General features: G+C 36.2%; 5 protein-coding genes across 8 annotated transcripts in view; 2 read left to right on the plus strand and 3 right to left on the minus strand.

The window, feature by feature from the left end:
• Window positions 1-3,407, minus strand: part of LOC135080192 (rab GTPase-activating protein 1-like) — a 38,466-nt gene extending 35,059 nt beyond the window's left edge. Inside the window, exons 1-3 of the mRNA XM_063974877.1 lie at window positions 3,276-3,407; window positions 3,004-3,153; window positions 2,256-2,468 (exon numbers count right to left, since the gene is read on the minus strand). Of these exons, the coding sequence (XP_063830947.1) occupies window positions 2,256-2,468; window positions 3,004-3,144 (354 nt within the window). The 5' untranslated portion in view covers window positions 3,145-3,153; window positions 3,276-3,407. The remainder of the gene's footprint in view (window positions 1-2,255; window positions 2,469-3,003; window positions 3,154-3,275) is intronic.
• A 4,284-nt stretch (window positions 3,408-7,691) lies between these two features.
• On the plus strand, window positions 7,692-8,872 carry LOC135086127 (uncharacterized). Its single transcript, XM_063980932.1, has 4 exons — window positions 7,692-7,914; window positions 7,991-8,078; window positions 8,159-8,242; window positions 8,330-8,872. The coding sequence occupies exons 1-4, from the start codon at window positions 7,815-7,817 to the stop codon at window positions 8,598-8,600; spliced, it is 543 nt and encodes a 180-aa protein (XP_063837002.1). The 5' UTR covers window positions 7,692-7,814; the 3' UTR covers window positions 8,601-8,872.
• A 113-nt stretch (window positions 8,873-8,985) lies between these two features.
• On the minus strand, window positions 8,986-14,073 carry LOC135080199 (stress-activated map kinase-interacting protein 1). The gene is made up of 7 exons (XM_063974885.1): window positions 13,767-14,073; window positions 13,535-13,679; window positions 13,022-13,411; window positions 12,380-12,708; window positions 12,049-12,236; window positions 11,769-11,907; window positions 8,986-11,324 (listed from the first exon to the last, which is right to left on the minus strand). The coding sequence occupies exons 1-7, from the start codon at window positions 13,954-13,956 to the stop codon at window positions 11,125-11,127; spliced, it is 1,581 nt and encodes a 526-aa protein (XP_063830955.1). The 5' UTR covers window positions 13,957-14,073; the 3' UTR covers window positions 8,986-11,124.
• A 146-nt stretch (window positions 14,074-14,219) lies between these two features.
• Window positions 14,220-17,259, plus strand: LOC135080219 (dynein light chain Tctex-type protein 2B-like). Of its 4 annotated transcripts, none has more exons than XM_063974904.1 (5): window positions 14,220-14,279; window positions 15,311-15,365; window positions 15,466-15,583; window positions 16,007-16,156; window positions 16,786-17,259. In XM_063974904.1, the coding sequence occupies exons 2-5, from the start codon at window positions 15,347-15,349 to the stop codon at window positions 16,949-16,951; spliced, it is 453 nt and encodes a 150-aa protein (XP_063830974.1). In that variant the 5' UTR covers window positions 14,220-14,279; window positions 15,311-15,346; the 3' UTR covers window positions 16,952-17,259. The 4 variants fall into 4 exon arrangements, with proteins under 4 accessions (XP_063830974.1, XP_063830994.1, XP_063830981.1 ...); XM_063974924.1 differs by lacking the exon at window positions 14,220-14,279 and adding an exon at window positions 14,410-14,428; XM_063974911.1 differs by lacking the exon at window positions 14,220-14,279 and adding an exon at window positions 14,453-14,566.
• Window positions 14,891-20,998, minus strand: LOC135080209 (SET and MYND domain-containing protein 4-like). Its single transcript, XM_063974895.1, has 7 exons — window positions 20,556-20,998; window positions 20,076-20,271; window positions 19,594-19,953; window positions 18,880-19,521; window positions 18,585-18,800; window positions 17,960-18,083; window positions 14,891-15,160 (listed from the first exon to the last, which is right to left on the minus strand). Exons 1-7 carry the CDS (start codon window positions 20,875-20,877, stop codon window positions 14,969-14,971), a joined length of 2,052 nt encoding a protein of 683 aa, XP_063830965.1. The 5' UTR covers window positions 20,878-20,998; the 3' UTR covers window positions 14,891-14,968.
• Window positions 20,999-21,728: the final 730 nt, after the last annotated feature.

The raw sequence follows: 21,728 nt of genomic DNA on the forward strand, positions 1-21,728 counted from the left end.
CGTGCATCAAATACCTATGTCATTAAGTGATTTTACTCTATGTGGGAATAGAATATTACTCTCAAAAAATATTTGTAACAAACACGGAGGTGTTAGTGTTACAACGAATCCCCGACTCGTGACTGTTGACCAATTTGCCGCGGGAATTGGTGTCCCAGTTCTACGGTTTACGGTCAAATAAATTCAAATGACACACGAAAGTACTCATGCTAGTTTGTCTCGTTTTGTATTTGGGAAACCATCCAAACAAACGAAGTTACATCGAATACTGTTTTGATTAATTAAACGGAACATCAAGTTATATGTACTTCGTTTCCCAGGTATTGTGGCTGAGTTGCACCATCATACTTTAACTTTAACAAACGTCATAAATCTGTCAAATTCCGTACAAAAAGTACCGGTTCGGTTATCGTTATGTAGTAGTCAAAGTAAGATGATGCAACTCAACAGCTTAAGTCACTTATTTGTAGCTGTTTTGTTATTAAAGGTTCGGCCAAACCAACGCGTGCAGGCTGCGTATGCGATGGCGATTAGTAAGATCAGTAGGACCGCCCATCGCCATCGAGCACGCATAGGTTTGACCGAATCTGTACGTAAATATTTTGCGTAGCCTAACAATGCGCCCTGGGACAACTGTAGGTACTATCGGTCAGTGTTAACCATATAAATTTCCGTTTTTGCTCTCGCTCTCACCAAGTGGTGATTCTTTGAGATAGAACGAGACGACATGACCGGCGGTAGTTAACACTGTTGCCGCTAGTACGAAATCCATGTCCCAATGAACAGTGTGAGGTCTAAAAAAAGATGTTTTTATCTATGCCCTTATCTCGCTTGCGGCGTGCACCCTCCATTTTGTGGCGTCAGCAATACTGAACCTTTGTTCAACTCGCTTCAAGTCTCATAGTGTAAAGTAGCCATTATCTGATTATTTTCTTTGTTTTGAGACTTGTAATTTTACATACATATTTATACATTGAAAAGATAATAACAGAGGTTAAAGGATGAAAAATAAATTATTATTCTATGTGTCGGTTATGCTTTCACGCCTAAACCACTGAACCGATATTGATGAAATTTGTTATAGAGAATCTCTATCCTTTCCCGGGACTCCCACTCTCTATTAGAGATATAGGAAAAAACTTTCTCATATCTCTAATAGAGAGTGGTCTCGGTTCTTGAAACAGACGCGCGCGATAAAGTTTTTCTGTGACAGATAAAATACCACGCGGGCGAAGCCGCGGGCTAAAGCTAGCTACACAATAAATAACTTTGTATAAAACAATTTATTAGATTGGAATTAATGTACGATCTTTTCTAATTAAAAAAAAAGATAATGAGACTTGTTTGTCTTCATTTGAATGCAAACACTATTTGATTGAAATTAATAATTTGTAATGACGTGTATGCCCACTTATTGACGCATGTTTTGGATGATTATTTTTTTTTGAGTTACAATATTTTTTATACTACTGTATGGGTTCAAAGTATGGCATTGGTTGCCAACAATAAAATAGAAGAATTTAACTGATAAGCAGCTTTCAATGCTATTAGCGCAATTAACTTCACGCAATTAAGAGTAACGAAGCCAATAATGATAAGTAAAAACAAGTTCAATAATTTGGCATTAATGTAACTGTTAGATGTGCTAAAAGCCTAAAATTAAGGTTTTTCAACTTAAAAATTTCTTCATGAACACACATGTATGTTCCAGAAGCACACATAAATGCATGTAAAGTTCTTGAACAAAATGTTACTTCTAGGAGAGATTCATTTTAAGACCTACATTACTAATGAAATAAAAGGAGTGTGCAACTAAATAAACAGAGATTATTGAACCTCAGAACAATGGAGAATGGAGATAAAATTGTTCAAATATTTCACAGCTGCTGAGCTAATTACCTTAGCTGGTTTACCTATTTATTTTTATTTCATCATCATCATCATCATCATCATTTCAGCCTCAGGATGTCTATGAACTACTAAACATAGGCCTCCCCTCAATGACTTCCACATCGCACGGTTGGTAGCAGCCTGCATTAAATTAATCTTATTTATCCCGTCCATATAATTTTATTTATTATTTGATATAGCATTTTACATTCTAATCATGGAATTCAGTAATAAAATGTGGGAATCATTTGCAATAAAAGCATGAAGTCAAACAAAGCATACTGAAAGAGGCACTTCCAGTTTTGAAGTGATATATTTTTTTAATTATTGTGATAAGAAAAAGTTATAACATAATATTTTCTTACCTGTTCCTTAGTTGGGTTGTTTAGGAGAGCAGCATCATCAATATCGCCCATCCTAGCTTCCGAGTCACTCTCAACCTCAAAAATGATGTTGAAAAGATCCAAGCCGTCTGGAACGTTTGACTCAATATTTGCCTCTGGTCTGATTGTAAGCTCCTGGTTAATAAGTTGACTCCGACTTATGCGAAGAGAGCTACTTAAAGATTCTGAGATAGCCTAAAATAAAAAAGAAAGAACCAAAGGGTAATGTTGACCTTATTTACTTTGTTTGTAGGTATTACGTGTTTATTTTTTTTCACAACTAAGCATTGTCTAATTAAAAACTGTACAGTCAACAGCATAGCGGACTTTACATTTAGTTGCAAAATAGCACATATTACAATAACAAAAGATGCTACAGTATTAAGCTTGATGTGCTGTTGTCTGTGTTTCCAATAATGATTAAGCCAGTACTAAATTGGGAAATCAAACATTCAACTATTTTGAAGTTTGGTCATCCATATTCACTTCATGATGATTTTGCAAGTGTGAAATACTGAAAGGCTCCAAAAAATTATGTTAATCATGTTAATTGCTATGCTAATTGCTTTAACGATATGGAATGCCCACTTATTCTGGCAAAAAATGTGAAATGAATTATGTACTTATTATATCATTATGTAGTCATTATCACAGTGGTATGTTAAAATAACAAGTATATAACTCGTTAAACAAGAGAGAAACATGTATAGAATACGTTTCAAACACTTACCTCAGATATTAAGTCTTCCAGATCGCAACATACATTGGAAGTAAGAACGGGCGCTGGGCTTGGAGTGCGGCTCCGATCATCGGCGTACAAATCTATTCTTATGGGTTCCACCTCGTTTGTGCGAATTTCAGTGAACTCCATCACTGTAGGCTGTTAAGAAATCATTTGAAACTATATAATTCACATACACAATTTCAATCTGATACTTGACTAACACCTCAAAATAACCATCTTTACAGATTAACTGCAACCAAAAACTACTTGAATCTTACCCATCGAAAATTAGGTTCTCTTGCGAGAACAAGACATTTTCAATATGAGCAGATTTTCGCTAATTATTACACAAAAACCTCCGACAAGCAAATACTTGGAAGATATTTACCGACCGATTGAGAGAGAAGCAAACAAACGTCAAAATTCACAAAGGTTCCGTTTCACCGTTTCGCGTATGCACGTACCAAAGACACGTTGTTGATCGAGATCATACAAAAGTTAATTAAATAACTTTTGAGTTAAATTCACAGTTACAAACAAAGAACTTGCTATGAACGCGACACACCAAACAACTGATGATGCTTGCGGCACAGCTGTTAGCTTTGTGTACAAACGAGACCCAAGCGAAGCAGCCCCTGCGACGCTCGGGGCAGGTAGCTTTTTTTGTTGACTCCGACCATGGGCCCCAAAATTATCAAAAAAAAACTTCTAATAATATACAATGGCCAGCATGGGTTCGCAGCCGCGCGTGACTGTATTATTATTAAACTAGCTTCTCTATCTAACTTTGTTTTGTTTGGTTGTAAACTGATGGGTCGGCAAAAATCACTTCTTATTAAATATACTTATCCTTGAAATACATAAATAACACTATATCCCTACTTAGCCCTGTCCCTGTAGTATCGTGAGTGAGTAGTATAAAAAGGAACTAGGTTTAAGTAGGTATCATTAAAACAAAATTAGCATTATACAAATTACAGTCATAATGAAATAATTTAGAAATCATCTTTAGTACCTACAAGTTACCAAGCTTTAACATTGTGTTGGTGGCTTGACGTACTGAAATAATCGCCAATACATACAGAAATTCAATGAACTATGCTGATGTTTGTGTCTTCAATAAATAAATAAACATCCATAGACATTTAACACTGCGCCTCTAGTCCCAAAACAGTTAGAAACAAGTTTTACTTATTAGAAAATGCATTACCTTTTTTTGTAAACAAATATCTACATTAATATAAACACAGTATAATAGAAACACCCATACAAAAAAAAAAAAAGTTCATGCACTAAAATGTTTCTATGTACTTACATACTGTGCAGAAATCGAACCCGCGACCTCTGACATAATCCTTATCGAACCACTACACCACACAATACTATTGTAAATGGCAGACTAGTGTGATTGATTATTGATTTGCAATTACCATTAATGCCATTAAAAATTATAATATAAATACAAAAACATAACCCTCTTCTGGCGCAGTCGGATAAAACAATGGTAAGGTTACTACCACATGAAGCTACAGATAAAAATGGAGGGCAGAGTTTGGAACAAAACTTGAGTCAAATACCTACTTATATCTATCTCGCTCTCTGCGGCCCTACCTCTCTTTTTAGTGTGAACTGTAGTATTGCTATCTTCTGATTTAAATCTCCTTGTAAATTCTTCGAAATAGCCAATACACTAACCAAATCAGAAGTTAAACAAATAAATAATTAATATTTGAAACTAAGATTACCTAGTTAAATAAAAAATCACAAAATTGTCGGCCATTTAGGCTTAATGTGTTGGCGAATCAGGGAATTACAATCACAATTCCTGGGTAATCGGTACCATGTGGCAACATCGGCCCAATCCGGCCCATCATGGCGGTTGTTTACTATTTTGTTTAATAAGCAGTTAATTTCGTTTGAGATTGTTTACAGGAAATAATCATTGTTTTATCACAAGAATTGGTGCAAAATTTTGTAGTGCGTGGTTGCGGTAGTACGTGCTGTCCTGGAAGTGACATAAGATTCCACGCGTAAGTGTTTATTTCGTGATTTCCGACATTGGATCATTGTAAACATTTTTCACATTTTTTACAGTAATTTCTTCCTAAAACGTTTTACCAGTAACTACACTTATCATTTTTAATGATACCTATGTCAAGAAATAAAGATTTTACATTGGTTTCATTGAATTTGAGCAATTTTATATTTTTTGTTTATTTAGAAAGAGCAAGTCTGCCCACAGAGAGCGAGATACTGATACTTAGTTTGTGCTTCAAGTAGGTATTGGGAGTCTGGCCTCCATTTTTATCTGTAGCTTCATGACTACCACAAACAAAACCAAAATGGTAGAACTAATTTGTGTGAGTTATTTGAAATAATTTAATATGAAATTAACTTAATGCATCACGTAATGTCCTAGACTATGGATTTCTTTCGATTCTTCACTAGGCTGTTTTTCCACGGATTCGGAACGAATGCACAATGCAATGCGTAAAAAGTTATGGTGAAACTGCACCTTATTTTGATTCTATTCTATTTTAGATTTTAGAGTTAAATTATACCTAAATAATATGTGCTCGCGCTTTAACATTGAAAGCCGTTCAAAGCATTAGCATTATAGTTCCAAAATACTGGACTGTCCTGTCGATGACATTGACAGTGGGGCGCCACCGTCAATACCGGATCGCTGGTTCAGATTTTTGCCATGTTGGAAATAGAGATGGGTAGTGGGTAAAAACTCATTTCACCCGATTGGGTTAAAACTGGGTGATTTGGGTAAAAACCCGGTTTTTACCCATTATCACCCATTCTGGTGGGTGAAAACAAAAATAGCGTTTTTTTAAAGTGAGAAGTGGTATTTGTTGCTAAGGGGGCGTTCTAGTGTTACGTAATGCAATCTGGGGGGAGAGGAGGTCTTGAAAAACGTTACAATGCGTTACAGTGGCGGAAGGGCGGTTCGATTTCAAGTTTTTAAGCAGAAGTACTTTGTAGTTGGTGTTGTTATTTGTAACTTTATATCGTAATGTCATCAAAGAGAGAGTTTGGCATCCCCCCCCTCCATGTCCTTGCCATGATCACAAATTATTGTGTTCCTACTAAATTTCTTCTAAATCGGTTCAACGATTCTTGAAATAACACCATTTTATAAAATAATTGGTCACATCATCATAACGTGATCAATTTTACGATTTGGCCACGATATAAATGCATATTAGTGTTAAATTTGACTTATTACTTATTAATCAATAAACTTAAATGAGAAAAATTCGATAAAAATAAAGAAAAGATACCAATTGAAATAATTATAAAATTATTTGTTTTCACCCGGTGTAAACACCCACGGGTGGAATGAAACGGGTTTTTATTGGGTTTTTACCCTCATGTGGGTTTTTACCCGGGTGGAAACCCATCTCTAGTTGGAAACCATATAGTTGAACGATGGTAGCGCCCCCCTGTCATTGAGTTTGATGGGACAGTTCAGCGTGGGTCATCTATACCACAGGCATTACACCAAAAAGAGTGGATGCTGCTGCAAGAAAATATTATTAATATAGATGACCCACGCTGAACTGTCCCACCAAACTCAATGACAGGGGGGCGCTACCATCGTTCAACTATATGGTTTCCAACATGGCAAAAATCTGAACCAGCGATCCGGTATTGACAGTGGCGCCCCACTGTCAATGTCATCGACAGGACAGTCCAGTATTTTGGAACTATACTCCTAAGAAATGTGTCAAGAAAAATTCTGCACCCTAATGGACAACTTGCTTTACTTACAGTTTTTATGGTTTAAGATATTTATTTTCTCAAAATTTATAGCCAACCCATGAAGCTACAGATAAAAATGGAGGCCAGACTCCCAATACCTACTTGAAGCACAAACTAAGTATCAGTATCTCGCTCTCTGTGGGCAGACTTGCTCTTTCTAAATAAACAAAAAATATAAAATTGCTCAAATTCAATGAAACCAATGTAAAATCTTTATTTCTTGACATAGGTATCATTAAAAATGATAAGTGTAGTTACTGGTAAAACGTTTTAGGAAGAAATTACTGTAAAAAATGTGAAAAATGTTTACAATGATCCAATGTCGGAAATCACGAAATAAACACTTACGCGTGGAATCTTATGTCACTTCCAGGACAGCACGTACTACCGCAACCACGCACTACAAAATTTTGCACCAATTCTTGTGATAAAACAATGATTATTTCCTGTAAACAATCTCAAACGAAATTAACTGCTTAATAAACAAAATAGTAAACAACCGCCATGATGGGCCGGATTGGGCCGATGTTGCCACATGGTACCGATTACCCAGGAATTGTGATTGTAATTCCCTGATTCGCCAACACATTAAGCCTAAATGGCCGACAATTTTGTGATTTTTTATTTAACTAGGTAATCTTAGTTTCAAATATTAATTATTTATTTGTTTAACTTCTGATTTGGTTAGTGTATTGGCTATTTCGAAGAATTTACAAGGAGATTTAAATCAGAAGATAGCAATACTACAGTTCACACTAAAAAGAGAGGTAGGGCCGCAGAGAGCGAGATAGATATAAGTAGGTATTTGACTCAAGTTTTGTTCCAAACTCTGCCCTCCATTTTTATCTGTAGCTTCATGAGCCAACCTAACGGAATGAATTCTGATGATGGCAACAAAATGAACCATGCATGCACACCATAGACAAATAAAAAAAGTAATGTCAAATGCTGGCGTCCGTTTGAGTTTGGATAGATTTTGCGTTGTTTTTGAAATTGAAGAATATAATTTTAATTTTTAGGGTTATTTACACAACTAAAGTATCAGAATGATGGAAAATTCGGTAAACGAAGGTGAGGTGCATGAGTCATTTCGATCGCCACCTCGGCGAAGGCGGTCTACATTCTTTGAAAGACGAGATTCAGTAGGTGAGTAAAGTGATAGTTCGCGGAGACTTTAAACTGTTTCATATATTAGTTTTGTTGAAACGTTTCTATTTTCCAGTACCACAACCACTATCAGAAAACATTGATCCAAGTCAATGTGCAAAAAGCTCGACGGAAAATGATAAACACAATCAGGAATTGCAAACGTAAGTATGGCCCTGTGACTAAACCTTACATCGTCGGAAATGTGTATTTTATGGCCTAAATAAAAATGATCTCTTCGTAGGTACTACGAGAAACTGCTGGTAGAAAAAGAACAGTGGAAGAAGGAAGTAAACAATCGACGAAACAAGTACCATGACCTACGACAGTAAGTAGTGAGAGTGATGAAAGAAATATTGTGAAACCTGAAGATTTAACAATGATACACTATCTTAATGTATTTTTTTACTTCTAGGCAATATCAGATGGCAGTAAAAGCTTCAAGCAGATCAAGAATTTCTTATTCAGCACTTTCTAACGAAGACATTGAGTTTCTAAAAATGAAACCGAACATTTCAAAACTTGTTGAGAGCCAATTGAAGTTGCACAAATCAGTGAAAGAAACAAGGGCTTTGTACAGGAGGGCCAATGAGCTGGATGATGTCATATTGAGTTTCAGTGAAGATAAAATTAATAAAGTAACAGAGTATATCCTTGAAAACAGTACTGTTGAACCAGTTGAATAAAACTTTGTATTATAGATTGGTACTTGTAAATATAATATTAGGAGTAAAACTTCAAATTCATCATACAGGCTCATATTTATGACTTGTTTTTAAAATAGTGTTGTTTCAGTGCCATGGTACGCCTTTCAAGATTGTGTATTTAATAAATCAAAATATTAACAAGTTTCATATAAATGCCTATACTGTAAATAATAATTTAATGTAGTTTTTAAAATAATTATTGTACTTTGTACATAACATTAAGTAGTGTAAATATTTTTACAATAAAATACTAACTGAACTATTTACTTTTTTAATTGATAAAGAAGTGATAATGAAATTGACTTAGTTCAATGAATAACAATTTTATTTCAATATTTCATTATAAATTATTACAATTCATTCATACATTAATAAAATTCATACAATGGAATTAGACAATTTAATTTTCAACAATATTAATTAAAATATCAGAGTGGATAATCAGTAGCCAGTTTATCGTAAAATACTTGTTTTTGGTAATTATTTAAGCAGTCAATTATTATCCTTAATAATACAATTACATGTTTTAAAATTATTCTCTTATTCATTCTGAATCCAATTTCATTTTATCAAATTACTAGCTGACCCGGCGAACTTTGTTCCGCCTTAATGGCAATAAATAAGCAGACTTTTTTTTTAATTTCGAACGGGATAAAAAGTATCCTATGTCCTTCTCCTGGCTCTAAACTACCTCCCTGACAATTTTCAGCTAAATCGGTTCAGCCGTTCTTGAGTTATAAGTGGAGTAACTAACACGACTTTCTTTTATATATATACTAGCTGACCCGGCGAACTTTGTTCCGCCTTAATGGCAATAAATAAGCAGACTTTTTTTTTTAATTTCGAACGGGATAAAAAGTATCCTATGTCCTTCTCCTGGCTCTAAACTACCTCCCTGACAATTTTCAGCTAAATCGGTTCAGCCGTTCTTGAGTTATAAGTGGAGTAACTAACACGACTTTCTTTTATATATATAGATAGATTAAAATACCTCGAAGGAAAGAGTAAAAGCTATTTTATTTCAAAAATATTAATTTTAGTAGTACCAATAATAACCAAATGATTTCAAGTCTTCACTCTGTATCTAAGAAAATGAATTTCCTAATTATTCAATACTTTGAGATTTTTAACACAAAAATATTTAAAATTAATTACATAAACAGCAATAATGTCAGCACTTATACTCTCAGAAAGACATGATTGCATTTGGCAAAATTAAATAATCCCACTACATTCATACAATTCAATAATAATTCAACACACTATTACACACATGCAACATGAGTTCATAAATTTGAGATACATCAAAGCGTAATAATACATCAGTAAATTATAAATAACGAACGCTTTGGTGTGATCCCATTTTTATGTGGTTTAGTACAAAATTAATAAAAAATACAACAATATTGTTTTGAGAATATCAACCGTGTTACGAATTACAGCTGGAAGCCTTTGTCAGTTACCAACGTAATGGACTTGGACTAAACTAGGTATTTACATGATTCATAATATTTCTGTACGTAAAAAAATGCAATTTCATTTAAGTTGACAATTCATTAAAGTTCATTTGGACTAAAACAATAAATTAATAATTAAACTTACGATAAGTAAGGCCCAGCGCTCACCAAGCTATGTGGCAGTGATGTGTCGATCATGATTACTTAACTATAGTTACGACTAACGGCTAGTTTCCCAAACACAAATAACTGCTAATTTTAGTATTAGCATTGGGTTTACATATTTTTCTGCAACATATGCAGTGTCCTTAGTAGGGATGTTATGGATATGTAGTTTCGGTTATGGTTACGGTTACGGATATAGGAATAATATACCGGTTTCGGTTACGGTTACGGATATTTTTTTAATTCGGATATCCGAAAGTTTCAGTTACGGTTACGGATATCTATGTTTAGAATGCAATTTGCAATAGTTGTCCAACACGGTTCATTCATGGCCGCACACTTTACATCGAATAAAAAGTAATAAAAAAATAAAAATTGATACTAGATGGCATTATGAAGGTAAATCAGGCTGTTATGCTATACAAAAAACAATTCAAACTGCCAAAATCCGAAACTATCCGAATCTTTTGAATCGATTACGGTTTCGGATATTTTTTTTATCACGGATATCCGAAAGTTTCGGTTACGGTTACGGATATCCATAACATCCCTAGTCCTTAGATTTGTAAAGCTGGCAAAAACGATAATTAGTAGTATGATGATTTTTTGTCACTAATCATGAACACTGGGATAGTAATGGATCAAGTAGGCCCCCACGATTTTGGTAACAATCAATATTTACAGTATTGACTTAGTAGTAGAGAATTTATTTGAATAAAATTAAAAAATGACCAATTTATTTTCAAAGAGCTTATGGACGTACTGAACATATTATTATCCCAATGCTTTTCAATGGGATAATAGATAAATTAGAATGCATTTGAACAGGAACTTTCAATGGGGAACTTCATATTACACTAGTCATGCAGTCTTTATGAAACTCAACTCAAATGCCTTGTGTGTAAGCTTCTTCTCGTTTGCAGTTTCTTGTCTTTAGAAGTCTTGTATTCACGGCGGCACGGGCTATTCCTTAGGTCGAGAATTGTGTTCACTTTGTCAACGATTTCTCTAGCGACATCGTGTTCACATTCGAAATCGTATATTTTGTAGGCTGTATTTGGATGGAAGAAACTTGCGTTACCTGAAAAAATTACAATTACCGCATAAATTACTTTGAAAATTTAATCATCTGATGAAGGCATGCGGGTCGACTCCTTAGAAACAGCGACAGGCGAAAGTCGCGCGTAGCTGTCTGAAGAACTGACGATTAATAGTGGAACAACGAATAACACTCTCGTCCAAGAGCGCTCGCGTATGATCCACTGAATGTCTCGGGTAAGGGGCTCTAGTACAAAGAGAGAGCAAATGGACAACGGACTTGGACGAATAAACCACGTCCAAGACAACGGACGATGTTGAACATGCTGCTGCTTAAAATCGACGATTCTTTATTTATCTGTATCTCTAACAAGGGAGCGGTCTAGTGTACGTGCACTCCCCACTTGGCCTGCCTCGGGTGTCTAACCGAAAATAATGCAACCATTACATTAAAGAGTAGGTAGTGAAAAAATGACATCATATTTACCTGAATTGCTTCGATCTAACAATCCCAAGTTGTGTGTCGGCGAGTGGACTATTCGAAATGTAGTTTTGTTTGCTTTCGCTTCCAGTATTTGACACCACGCTATCGAGTCTATGTTCAGTCGAAAGTATTTTGATCTTGACTGTAATTCAAATAAGTAAATATTAAAAATTTATTTATAGAAAATTCAACAATTCAAGCACACACTCAAAAGAGCTGACTGTACATGACATTTGCTTTTTACACACATTCTTTATCTATCCTCAAATAGATAATATCTTACCCAAAATGCGTGTTTGTGTGCTACCAGTGGTTCCACCTCTATCCTCTCTAGTGACACTCCCAACTGCACCAAAGTGTTCGTTCGCACTTTACGCAATAAATACACTCTATACGTTTTGTACTGAGGTGCATCTGTTGCTATCAAATGTGATTGTATTTTGTCTAGTTCAGATTCCTGGCCTCTTTTCTCTGGAATAATAGTTACTAAACTTACTACTAGAAACTAACTCATACAAAACTTAATTTTGTGATAGGTTTTCTATCAAATACATCAGCAATAATACACAAACTCATATTATAGACATAAGCCATATTTTTATTTAGTACCATACCTTCAGCAACAGCATTAATAGCTTTCCTAACTGCTTCAGAAGTGGCACTGCCTCCAGTGTTGTGCCTTGATGGGTTGTGTTGACTATGACCTGATTCCGTTGCTTTAGGAAACACTTCAAGCATGCCATCCTCCGGTATGGATATAGGCGCATGTGTGAAGTAGTGTTTGCTTTTCAAGTCTACAAGGCCGAGGCAGGTGAAGCCAAACTTCGAACAAGGCTCGTTGGCATCAAGGCAAGGGAATGCCCAGTCCACTTCCCCATCGTCTTCAGCGATACATAACCCATAGTCGTGCACAGATCCAAGAGTGATATCAGGGTGTTCAATGCTAAAAAAGAGAGTTCAAGTTCACCAGTGAATGTAACGCCCTAAGCGATTGCCCATAAGCAAATTAAGGCTTATAGGCCAATCCAGCATCGAGTGAGGATAAAACTCAATTTTGCAAGTAGCCTTTTAGAAAGCGCTTTTACATGTACCATTATGTATGAAGTTTTCCTTTATTGCAGTTATTATTATCCTTATTAACTTAATAATTACAGTATGATCAATCATTTATTTGAATATAGATATAAATATTTGAGAAAGCTTTTAGGACCTAAGTTTGTGACATGTAACTTTTAAAAAATGAACGTAATTTTTACCTGTATTTATAGCATGTAAAGCCAATCAAATCCTTGATCTTAGCATGGGCTATGATGCACACCACCAAAGGGTAGTTCTGATGTTTTTCAGGTAGCATTGTCATGAAGATTTTGAATGATTTGGTGGGCAAGCCGAGCTGTGCTGTCCCGTCAAATTTAGCATATTCGAGATACTGACGATGAGGCAGGTCAGGGCACTGCTCCATTTGCTCAGCAAGCAAAGACTTTAACTTCTCAGGTTTCTTCACTTCCATTCTAGAGAATATCTCGGCCATCTGCTCTGATGTTAGTTGTGTTGATGTGTCGTCCCATTTTATGACTTTGATTTTAGCTGCCTTTTTTAAAGCTTGTTCTTTTTTGTCTAACCACTGAGCAGTATTGGATCTTTGCCTGGAATTTATAAACAGTGATGTAATAAAAACATAGTGGTAATACAAAATCAAGTATATTAATGAGATTTTAGATTGAATGAGATTTATTTATTAATTTTTTTGTACTTTTATTTATACATACCTGTGTCCACCAAATTCTTCATATCTGATGTAGCTGCCACACATCAAATCGTCGTCCTCACTGTCCTCCATATCTGGATATGGGTCGAATTGGGTCACGATTTCCTTCTCATCTTCTTCAGAAACGTCTCCTTTACCTTCTTTGCCTGAAAAAGTATCACATTAAGTGGTGACTGCTCAATTATGTTTTGTTTTATTTTCAGTTTTATAACACAAAATTGGTTTTATTTTACCTTTACTAGTACTCGGTTGGTTCAGTCGGCTTTCTCTAATTCTTTTCCTGTCTTCGAAAGCTTTGTTTTGAAATATTTTAGAGAAATCTTCACCAGCCATCACTATCTCACACAAACCAGTGTCGTCTGTTGCAATGAAAGCATCTCTAATATTTTTGAGGAGCCAGATTTTGTTGTCATATGTAGCCATGTCTAAGTAAATATTTTTTGTTGCAAAAGACAATTTTAATAACTTCGTTTTCGTATTTTCCGTAACCAAAAATCTTCCAATTTTCAACCAAACAAATACACTTGACAGCTACTGTCATTGTCACGCCACAGATTATATCAATTTGGATTTTGGAGTGGCGGTCTATCTAAGCGATTTACAAAATGGAAATGATTATCAAATTGAATTTTCAATTGAAATGTCTCAAATATCACTAGTTCAAGCTAAAATAAAAAAAAAACAAATAATTTATAAGACAAAAAAGTCATACGTTGCCATGGTAACGACACGTCTGTGTATGTTTTGTAAGTATTCATTTAATTTTTGTAATTTCCATTAAAAATTAAACGATGTTCTCTGGTTTAAGTCTTTAAATTAAAGTCAAATCATTGTACATTTTATGGAGGGTATTTATTTGTTGACAGCTACTAAAAATAGTCTCAATTATTTTTAGGTTAGGTTTGTGTTTTCAAATATCCGAATTGGATAATAGATTAGCTTCGTACGTATTGCTTGAGATAAAAATTAAGTGTAGATCCACATTTCATGTAGCGATCTTAGATAAACATAAATATTATAGTGAAACTCCCTGGTAAGTTGTATCTTGTATCTATTTGCGTTCAGTCGGACGACAAGGAGTTGATTTTCCTACCTCTGTTTTCCAGCACTCATATAAGGTATCTCATCAACCAGACGCATCTCGGCAAGATCATTAGACCATAGATTTTATACTACGCCACTTGAATGTTTTTGCCAGTTGGTAGGTAACAGTAGTTCTTCAATTTAGTCAATACTATTAGAACATTTTTATCAATTTGAGAGAAATAGAAATATAAAAGAGTATTATTATCATTTTTTAAACTAGTATTGAGCATTACATTTTATATTTGCATTGTCTAATTCAAAAATTATAAACTTTTAATGACCAACATTTATTTAAGATTAGTATTAAAACAAACAAAACAGAAGAAAAATAAATAACAAAATACAGTTTTTAAACAATGCTGTAGTTTCCAACAGCCAGCATACAGCTTCTTAGGTCCTGTACGCAGTCATAGTATGATCGGTATGGCGGTGCCAGTGTAGCGTCATACAGTTTTATAACTTCAATGAACTTCTTAACAGCTTCTCCGTATTTGCCCTCTTCCATTGCTGCACGACCCAGGCGGTACATCATTTCAGTGTCCTGTGAAATGAAACACTTATTTTAATATTATTTGTACTTTAGTAGACCTTTTTTAGACAAGCTCCATCATAGATGAGATGGATTATAATGAGTAATATAATAGTAAATATATATGGAACTACAAATATTTATTTGAAACTGTTGTTTCAGGTGACTGTCTACTGTAAAATATAGGAAAAATAAGTCATGGCAGATGAAGAAGATGGTAAATTAATAAGATTATTATAAATATTTTTTTCAAAAAAATAACATAATTTTTTTTTATTCCTCATTTATTTCTGACCATAAATTCTCTTTTCTGCCAGTTCTAGATGAGGAGGCTGAGGTAGGACCAGAAGGGAGTGAAACAGCCCTCACTCCAGTAGAAGCAGACAAACCCCTTGCACCACCCAAATATGAAGTGAGACCAGGGCTGGGAGAGAAGTATGTTATTTTCTAAATTAAGTAAGACCTTTATAGTAAAAAAAATAGTCTTGGTACGTCTGAAAGACTACATTTTGCCCGCGTATATTTATAATTTCGTTATGAATTAAAACCTATATGTTCTGAATTTCTGATGTATAAACAACATGCGCGAATGGTCTAGTGCCCATAATGAGGGTTCCGGCGCCGGTATGGCGCAGGCGCGATATTCATCCGTATACACAAAAATGTGATCCGGCATCATGTACACTCAGGGTCAAATAGTTCGTTCGTGACACCCAAGTAGCCAAAAAGTTCGCAACACATCTTTGTTACAAATTGGAATAAGGTTGTGTAGTTTTTTTTGTCAACTTTTTGACCACTTTGACTTTCGCGAACTATTTAACGCTGACTGTACTTGAAGCCTAATTGTGTATTTGTCAGATTCCAGGCCCAGAATGTCAGAGACATAATTCTTTCGACGATGCAGGAACAACTAATGGGCAGGCAGTACCGAGCCGACCAGGCGCCGCGCTGGGCCCGGGCCATCGCCAATGGCGTCAGGCAGAGAGTACAAGAACTAGAGATGAAAAGGTCAGTGTGAACATGACATTTAATTTTATTATGCGGATATGGTTTGTGATATCAACAGATGGCGCTGTAAGCACTGCGAAACAATCCTGGATCGCGGTGACGTAGTTTTCAATACGACCTTAATTCGGATTTTGCTACCAAGCCCAATTAGGAAACATAGCCTGGGTCGTCGCCCGCATGAATTTCGCTGCATTTTGGCTCTATACCGAGCGGCTCGTGCTAAAAAATCAAAGCTTTAAAATCTCAACTATGTACCATCGGCAACAGTGTTAACGGTTTAAGAACTTTATTTCTTATAAGAATTAACAATAATTCACTTCCTGAGAAACATTTCAATTTAAATTATTTAAACATAATGAGTGTGAGTGTGTTTATCCATTGCCTGTCATGTCGTCTCGTTCTATCGCAAAGAATCACCATTTGATGAGAGCGAGAGCAAAAACGGAATTGGATAGTTAACAGTGTGGACGTGTGTACATACATCCGAATTGCTATTTTTAAATCCTACATAAAAATTGCTTATTTTGGTTACAATATAAGGCATGGAAGCATAAAAATCAGGTATAATTTCCCTCGCATATGCGTCGAATCAGTGATTTTATATGAGTAAGTAGAGATTTCTATTTCAGATACAAAATAATAGTACAATGCACGATATTGGAAATGAAAGGAGCCGGTATAAAGTGCGGCCAGCGTTGCATCTGGGACCCAGAGACCGACGACTATATCGACGATATGTTCAAAAACGACACCATCTTCTGTTATACCATTGCGTATGGTGTTTATATGTATTAATAAGTTAGGTTTTATGTGTGCCTATGAGATTATGGGTTCGATTGAAACCTAGAAAGTGTTTTATCAAAAGAGAAGAGTTTTGTCGTCTGTGCTGATAAAATAGTGGCGATATGCACTTTTTATGTGTTGGTGATCAGTGATGCACATACACTCAGGCTGTGGTAAAGATGATGGAATGAAGATCGTTTTCTTAATCGCTCGACGGTTTTACACGTTAAAATAGTGAAATAATTATGCTAGTATTTATATTTCAAGAATGAAGTAAGGTGTAAAGGCTGATATTAGGCAATAAAATAGTTTTTATCTAACATAACAGTCTTTTATTTTATACAAAAGTATTAAATAAGTATCTATCTATTCCTCTGGTAACTTGATTCGAGTTATGTAGTCAAGTAGGTAAGTTAAAAACCTATAGTTTTCTCTCTTAGAAATCATTGTTATTGTTTCAATAATTTCAACAATGTTAGGCGGAAAATTTTAGTCCGCAATATTATCTTTCAGTTTGCTTATAAAATTTGAAGCAGAGCCCTAATATGGATAAACCAATAAATGGTATTTTCACACGAATTCATATTACTAAATAAATTTGCAAGCGCGTATTAATTTAATTGTCATATTATACGGATGCGTCGCTGGAGTGCTAATAATAAAATAGTTTCTTAGATGTTTTCATAAAAGGTAAATAGTTATTTTAGGATGCCATTCTTATATCGAGTCATCATCTCAAAATACCTATAATTACTTTTCCCAAAACAAGTTACAAATCTCGTGCCCTGCCTACCATTCGAATCTATTTGACTCGAGTACCTTGACTTCGTTTGCGTGGACCCCGTTTTACCCCTTAAGGGTTGAATTTTGCGAATCTCGCCGTTAAAACCATCCTTAGACTCCAACGAACATTTAAAAAAAAGAAATGCTAAAATTGGTCCAGGCGTTGGTTGAGTTATGCGCTTACCAAAACTTTTATTTTTTAAGATTTTGCGATTCATTTTTAAATAGATTACAAACCTGCAAAGACTTGAGTCCCTTTAGAATGTTGGTATACTGCTGGCAGAGGCCGCACTGCACCATGAACTCCTTGCAGTCATGGGGAACCGCCACCACGTTGGGACACGGACGGTCCGAGTCGCACCTGGAAAATGAGAGTCAATTTGCACGTTATGAAAAATATTCAAACGCGCTCATTCCGTCGGTTACAAAGGGTTTCACTGCGTTTTAAGTACATTTTTATTTTGAACCCGAATTTGACCTAATCTAGGCACTCAATTCCGTGGCGACCACGAGCCGGAAGACGTAGCGTAGGCAGATCTTTCACTAGGTGGACCGACGATCTGGTGAAGGTCGCGGGAGGCGCCTGGATTTGAGCGGCGCAAGACCGGTCTTTGTGGAAATCCTTGGGGGAGGCCTTTGTCCAGCAGTGGACGTCTTTCGGCTGAAACGAACGAACGAACGAAGGCACTCAATCTCAACAACTTTTGGATCGTCTTTTTTGTAACGAATATCGTTTACTTAATCAAAGTAGGTTTTAAAGAAATTATCTGTGATAAGATTAAAGGGTTCTATTTTCTCAAAACAATGCTGTCCTGAGTAAATTATCATAGCAAAATGCACGTTAAGTATCTTCGTTACTCACTTGAACCGCATGTAGTTCTCATTCATCTCAGTATACAGAGGCCAGTTGTCCTTACAAGGCGCGCAGTTGCAGTCAAACCAGTATTGCTCTTTCAGGTCTGCCTGCCTCTTTTCTTTGGGCACCATCGTGAATATGGGGCCATAGTTCTCGGACACTTCCTCGCCTTTCTTGATGTTTTTGACAGCACGAACTACGATCTGGGGGCCGCAGAAATACCTGGGAAAAAGAAAAAGTAATTTTATTACTGCGTCATACAGACTAATTTCAAGTGTTCTCGTCTCTATAAAGGTCATACCTGACTACACTGGGGTCACAACTGTGGTTGAAAAGAGCAAGGGTCGGGAATACCGCTCCAGCCAGGAAGACAGACTTTCCACCGTGCTTAATAACGCACTGCCCAACTTTCGGCCTCGGACACTGCAGTTCAAAGACTTCGTGGGCATTGAATTGAAGAACTTGCAGGTTTTTCAGTATCAGACCACCGATTACAGCGACGTCGTCTTTGTATTTCTCGTCAATCGCCATTGACTTCAACTCTTCAAGATTCACTGGCGTATCTCTCGGTTTTCCTTCAAAGTATCCGCTGATCTCTAGTAATTTTACCAAGAACGCTGTCATCTGTGTTCTATGCAAGAAGTCCTGTTTGGTTCTCTTGTCTTCATGGGCTACCAAGTGGTAGATGTTCCTGTAATCGTCAGTTTTGTAAGGCCCAGTAGACTTGGTATCAAGGTCTTTGTAAATATTTGTGAAGAAATCTTTCTTGTTTTGTGTGATCATTCTTAACGCTATATGGCATGTCACTGAACACCCAGACTTCCAAAGAAGGGGAAGTATATGGCACTCGTAGGCGTGGTACGATTTCTGCGCAATCTCTAAACATTTTTCACTGCAGAATATTACGTTAGGGCATTTCGGGCATGGCAGTGGAATCGGGCACCTGAAAATATTAACAGACTGTCAAATAACATGACCAATAGATGAAATCTATTGAACTTAAGTGGAAACTTACTTCATGAAGCAATTCTGGCAATGTGTCTTAGAATATTCCCCAAGCAAGACTCCACTATGAGGCTTTTCTACGAGCAAAATTTCTCCAACTTGTATATCTCTAGTTGCTGTAGCAAATCTACCTCTCACATCATCCTGGTCGATTTGTATAGCTTCAGAAGCGGCGGGGTATTGGGGGTTGTTTTTACCCGGCAATTTAGGTTTTGGGGGAGTTTTCTTCAATGGTTCTGGGTCTTTTGGGTTGCCTGCTAGAACTAGACCTTTGTTTAGAATTTCTAACATGAGTTTAGCGTCAGTTCTCATTTTCTGTCTCTTTTCCTTATCAAGCTTATCTGCTTCATCGAGTGCGGTAATTGTATCTCTGTAACATAAAAATTAGATAGTGATTATTTGAGTTGACTTAAAAACGATCGTTACGTGAAATTCTTGATCTTAAATGTTGATGAGTATGAATTCATATTCGACAAGTATTATGATACTCACTGAAAAGCTGATATTGCCTCCTTATTTCTTTTGAGGACCAGGAGAGTCCGGGCCCTCCTCTCGTAGACCTTGTACCTCAAGTGCCGAGGGTACCCGAGCGACAGGCACCGCTTGATGTCTGCGAGGGTTTCCTCGTATTGCTCCAAGTGGTTGAGAGCTGCCGATCGATTCGCCATCAAGATTGATAGCTCGTCAGCTGTAAAAATAATAGGTACAAATAGAATCATATTTTTTTGCTTTTCTTTACGTACCGGCTGATATTTTCAATGTAATAACACGGCTGTCTCCTAATTATAATCATTAAACAGTTATATTGAATAACTTTGTTTTAAAAGATGAGATGGAAAAATATCAAAACACCGTGGCACCGTTTTTGTTTTATTTTGAATAACTTAGCTTAATCTAAGATGCTACTGTCACGCGATAAAGCAATTAGGGTCTCGAGATGCACGTATTCAGTGCATCAGACCAGCCACTTACTTTCCTTCGCCGGCACATAGAGCATGCTCTGGCTGTACATCTGCAGCGCCTTGCCCCAGTTCCCTTTCAGCACCGCCTTGTTCCCTTCATCCTTCAACTGCCGCGCTTTTTCCATATCTTTTTTCACCGGGAAATCGCCGCTGGTCTGACATTTCTCTACGTCCCCACGAATATCGTAACTTTTTATAACAGGCAAACTGCACAAGTACGAAACACGTTTAGCGTTGCATTCTAAATTGGCGAAATTGTTCCTTGTAACGTCGTCTATATTCTGGTTTATGGTTTCATGGAACTTTTTGAAGAAGCCGCCGTCTTGGGACATTTTGCGATGTAACTTTACAACCACTGACAGACTGTTTTACTATACTTTAAGGTTAAAAGCGTGTGAAAGCCGGCACACTGCGGCGGTGTCGACGGTACTGTATTTCTATTTTTGTAATTGGAGCACTGATCTGTAGATCACTTCAGTCGGTCGGGAACTTTCGTGAAAACAGTTCCATAATAGCTGCATTACGTTGGCCTATGAAATTATCTACCAAAATAGGAGTTCTAAAATTAGATCGCGGTGTCTATCAACATGAGTCACGATCAAGGAGCAGCAATATTATTCGATAATTTTTTGTCGCCGCCCGAGTCATTGGACTGTAAGGCCGAAAGCTCTAGAACGGTGGCGCAGTGGCTGAATGATTTTAGGTATATTAAAGTCCAGTCATCTCGTTGTTTGGGGAAATACGATTGCGTACTAAGTTTTTTGTCTTTCAAAAGAGGCTTAATTATAGTTTAGGGTTAAGTAATTTATGCTTTTGATTGATAATAATACTTAATGGTAGTGTGTTGTTTTGTATCTGATTGTGTTAGCGAGTCCGTTGGTTTATAATGCAGCAAAAGTCATTAATAACCGAGATTTTTGTCGGAAGGTATTTTAATTTGCACTTTAAGATAAAATAATAGAAAATGATTTGTTATTTAGGTGCTTGTGGAATTGATGTATGATTCAGCATCATTTATCTACTTGCCTCCTACCTATGATCTAGAAGTCACTAGATATAGAGATATCGTGTATCAAAATTCTAGTTAAGACTGTCAGTGACGGACAGTCACGACGATTCCCAGTAACAGTAACCACCTGTACGATCTACAAAAGCTCTTCTGTGAACTTGCATCAATTAGTGG

Source organism: Ostrinia nubilalis, chromosome 2 (genome assembly GCF_963855985.1).
Source record: "Ostrinia nubilalis chromosome 2, ilOstNubi1.1, whole genome shotgun sequence".
NCBI lineage: Eukaryota > Metazoa > Arthropoda > Insecta > Lepidoptera > Crambidae > Ostrinia > Ostrinia nubilalis.

What these genes read in the sequence shown, in the direction of transcription:
- LOC135080219 (XM_063974904.1), top strand. An exon ending in AGACCAGGGCTGGGAGAGAA is followed by an intron (nt 15,584 to 16,006) that starts GTATGTTATTTT and finishes TGTATTTGTCAG; the next exon opens with ATTCCAGGCCCAGAATGTCA. An exon ending in CAAGAACTAGAGATGAAAAG is followed by an intron (nt 16,157 to 16,785) that starts GTCAGTGTGAAC and finishes TTTCTATTTCAG; the next exon opens with ATACAAAATAATAGTACAAT.
- LOC135080199 (XM_063974885.1), bottom strand. Translation starts at nt 13,956, where the DNA reads ATGGCTACATATGACAACAAAATCTGGCTCCTCAAAAATATTAGAGAT. An exon ending in CCAACCGAGTACTAGTAAAG is followed by an intron (nt 13,680 to 13,766) that starts GTAAAATAAAAC and finishes ATACTTTTTCAG; the next exon opens with GCAAAGAAGGTAAAGGAGAC. An exon ending in GAAGAATTTGGTGGACACAG is followed by an intron (nt 13,412 to 13,534) that starts GTATGTATAAAT and finishes TATAAATTCCAG; the next exon opens with GCAAAGATCCAATACTGCTC.
- LOC135080209 (XM_063974895.1), bottom strand. Translation starts at nt 20,877, where the DNA reads ATGTCCCAAGACGGCGGCTTCTTCAAAAAGTTCCATGAAACCATAAAC. An exon ending in TGTGACCCCAGTGTAGTCAG is followed by an intron (nt 18,801 to 18,879) that starts GTATGACCTTTA and finishes TCTTTTTCCCAG; the next exon opens with GTATTTCTGCGGCCCCCAGA. An exon ending in AGGGACTCAAGTCTTTGCAG is followed by an intron (nt 15,161 to 17,959) that starts GTTTGTAATCTA and finishes TTCATTTCACAG; the next exon opens with GACACTGAAATGATGTACCG.
- LOC135086127 (XM_063980932.1), top strand. Translation starts at nt 7,815, where the DNA reads ATGATGGAAAATTCGGTAAACGAAGGTGAGGTGCATGAGTCATTTCGA. An exon ending in TGAAAGACGAGATTCAGTAG is followed by an intron (nt 7,915 to 7,990) that starts GTGAGTAAAGTG and finishes TCTATTTTCCAG; the next exon opens with TACCACAACCACTATCAGAA. An exon ending in AAGTACCATGACCTACGACA is followed by an intron (nt 8,243 to 8,329) that starts GTAAGTAGTGAG and finishes TTTTACTTCTAG; the next exon opens with GCAATATCAGATGGCAGTAA.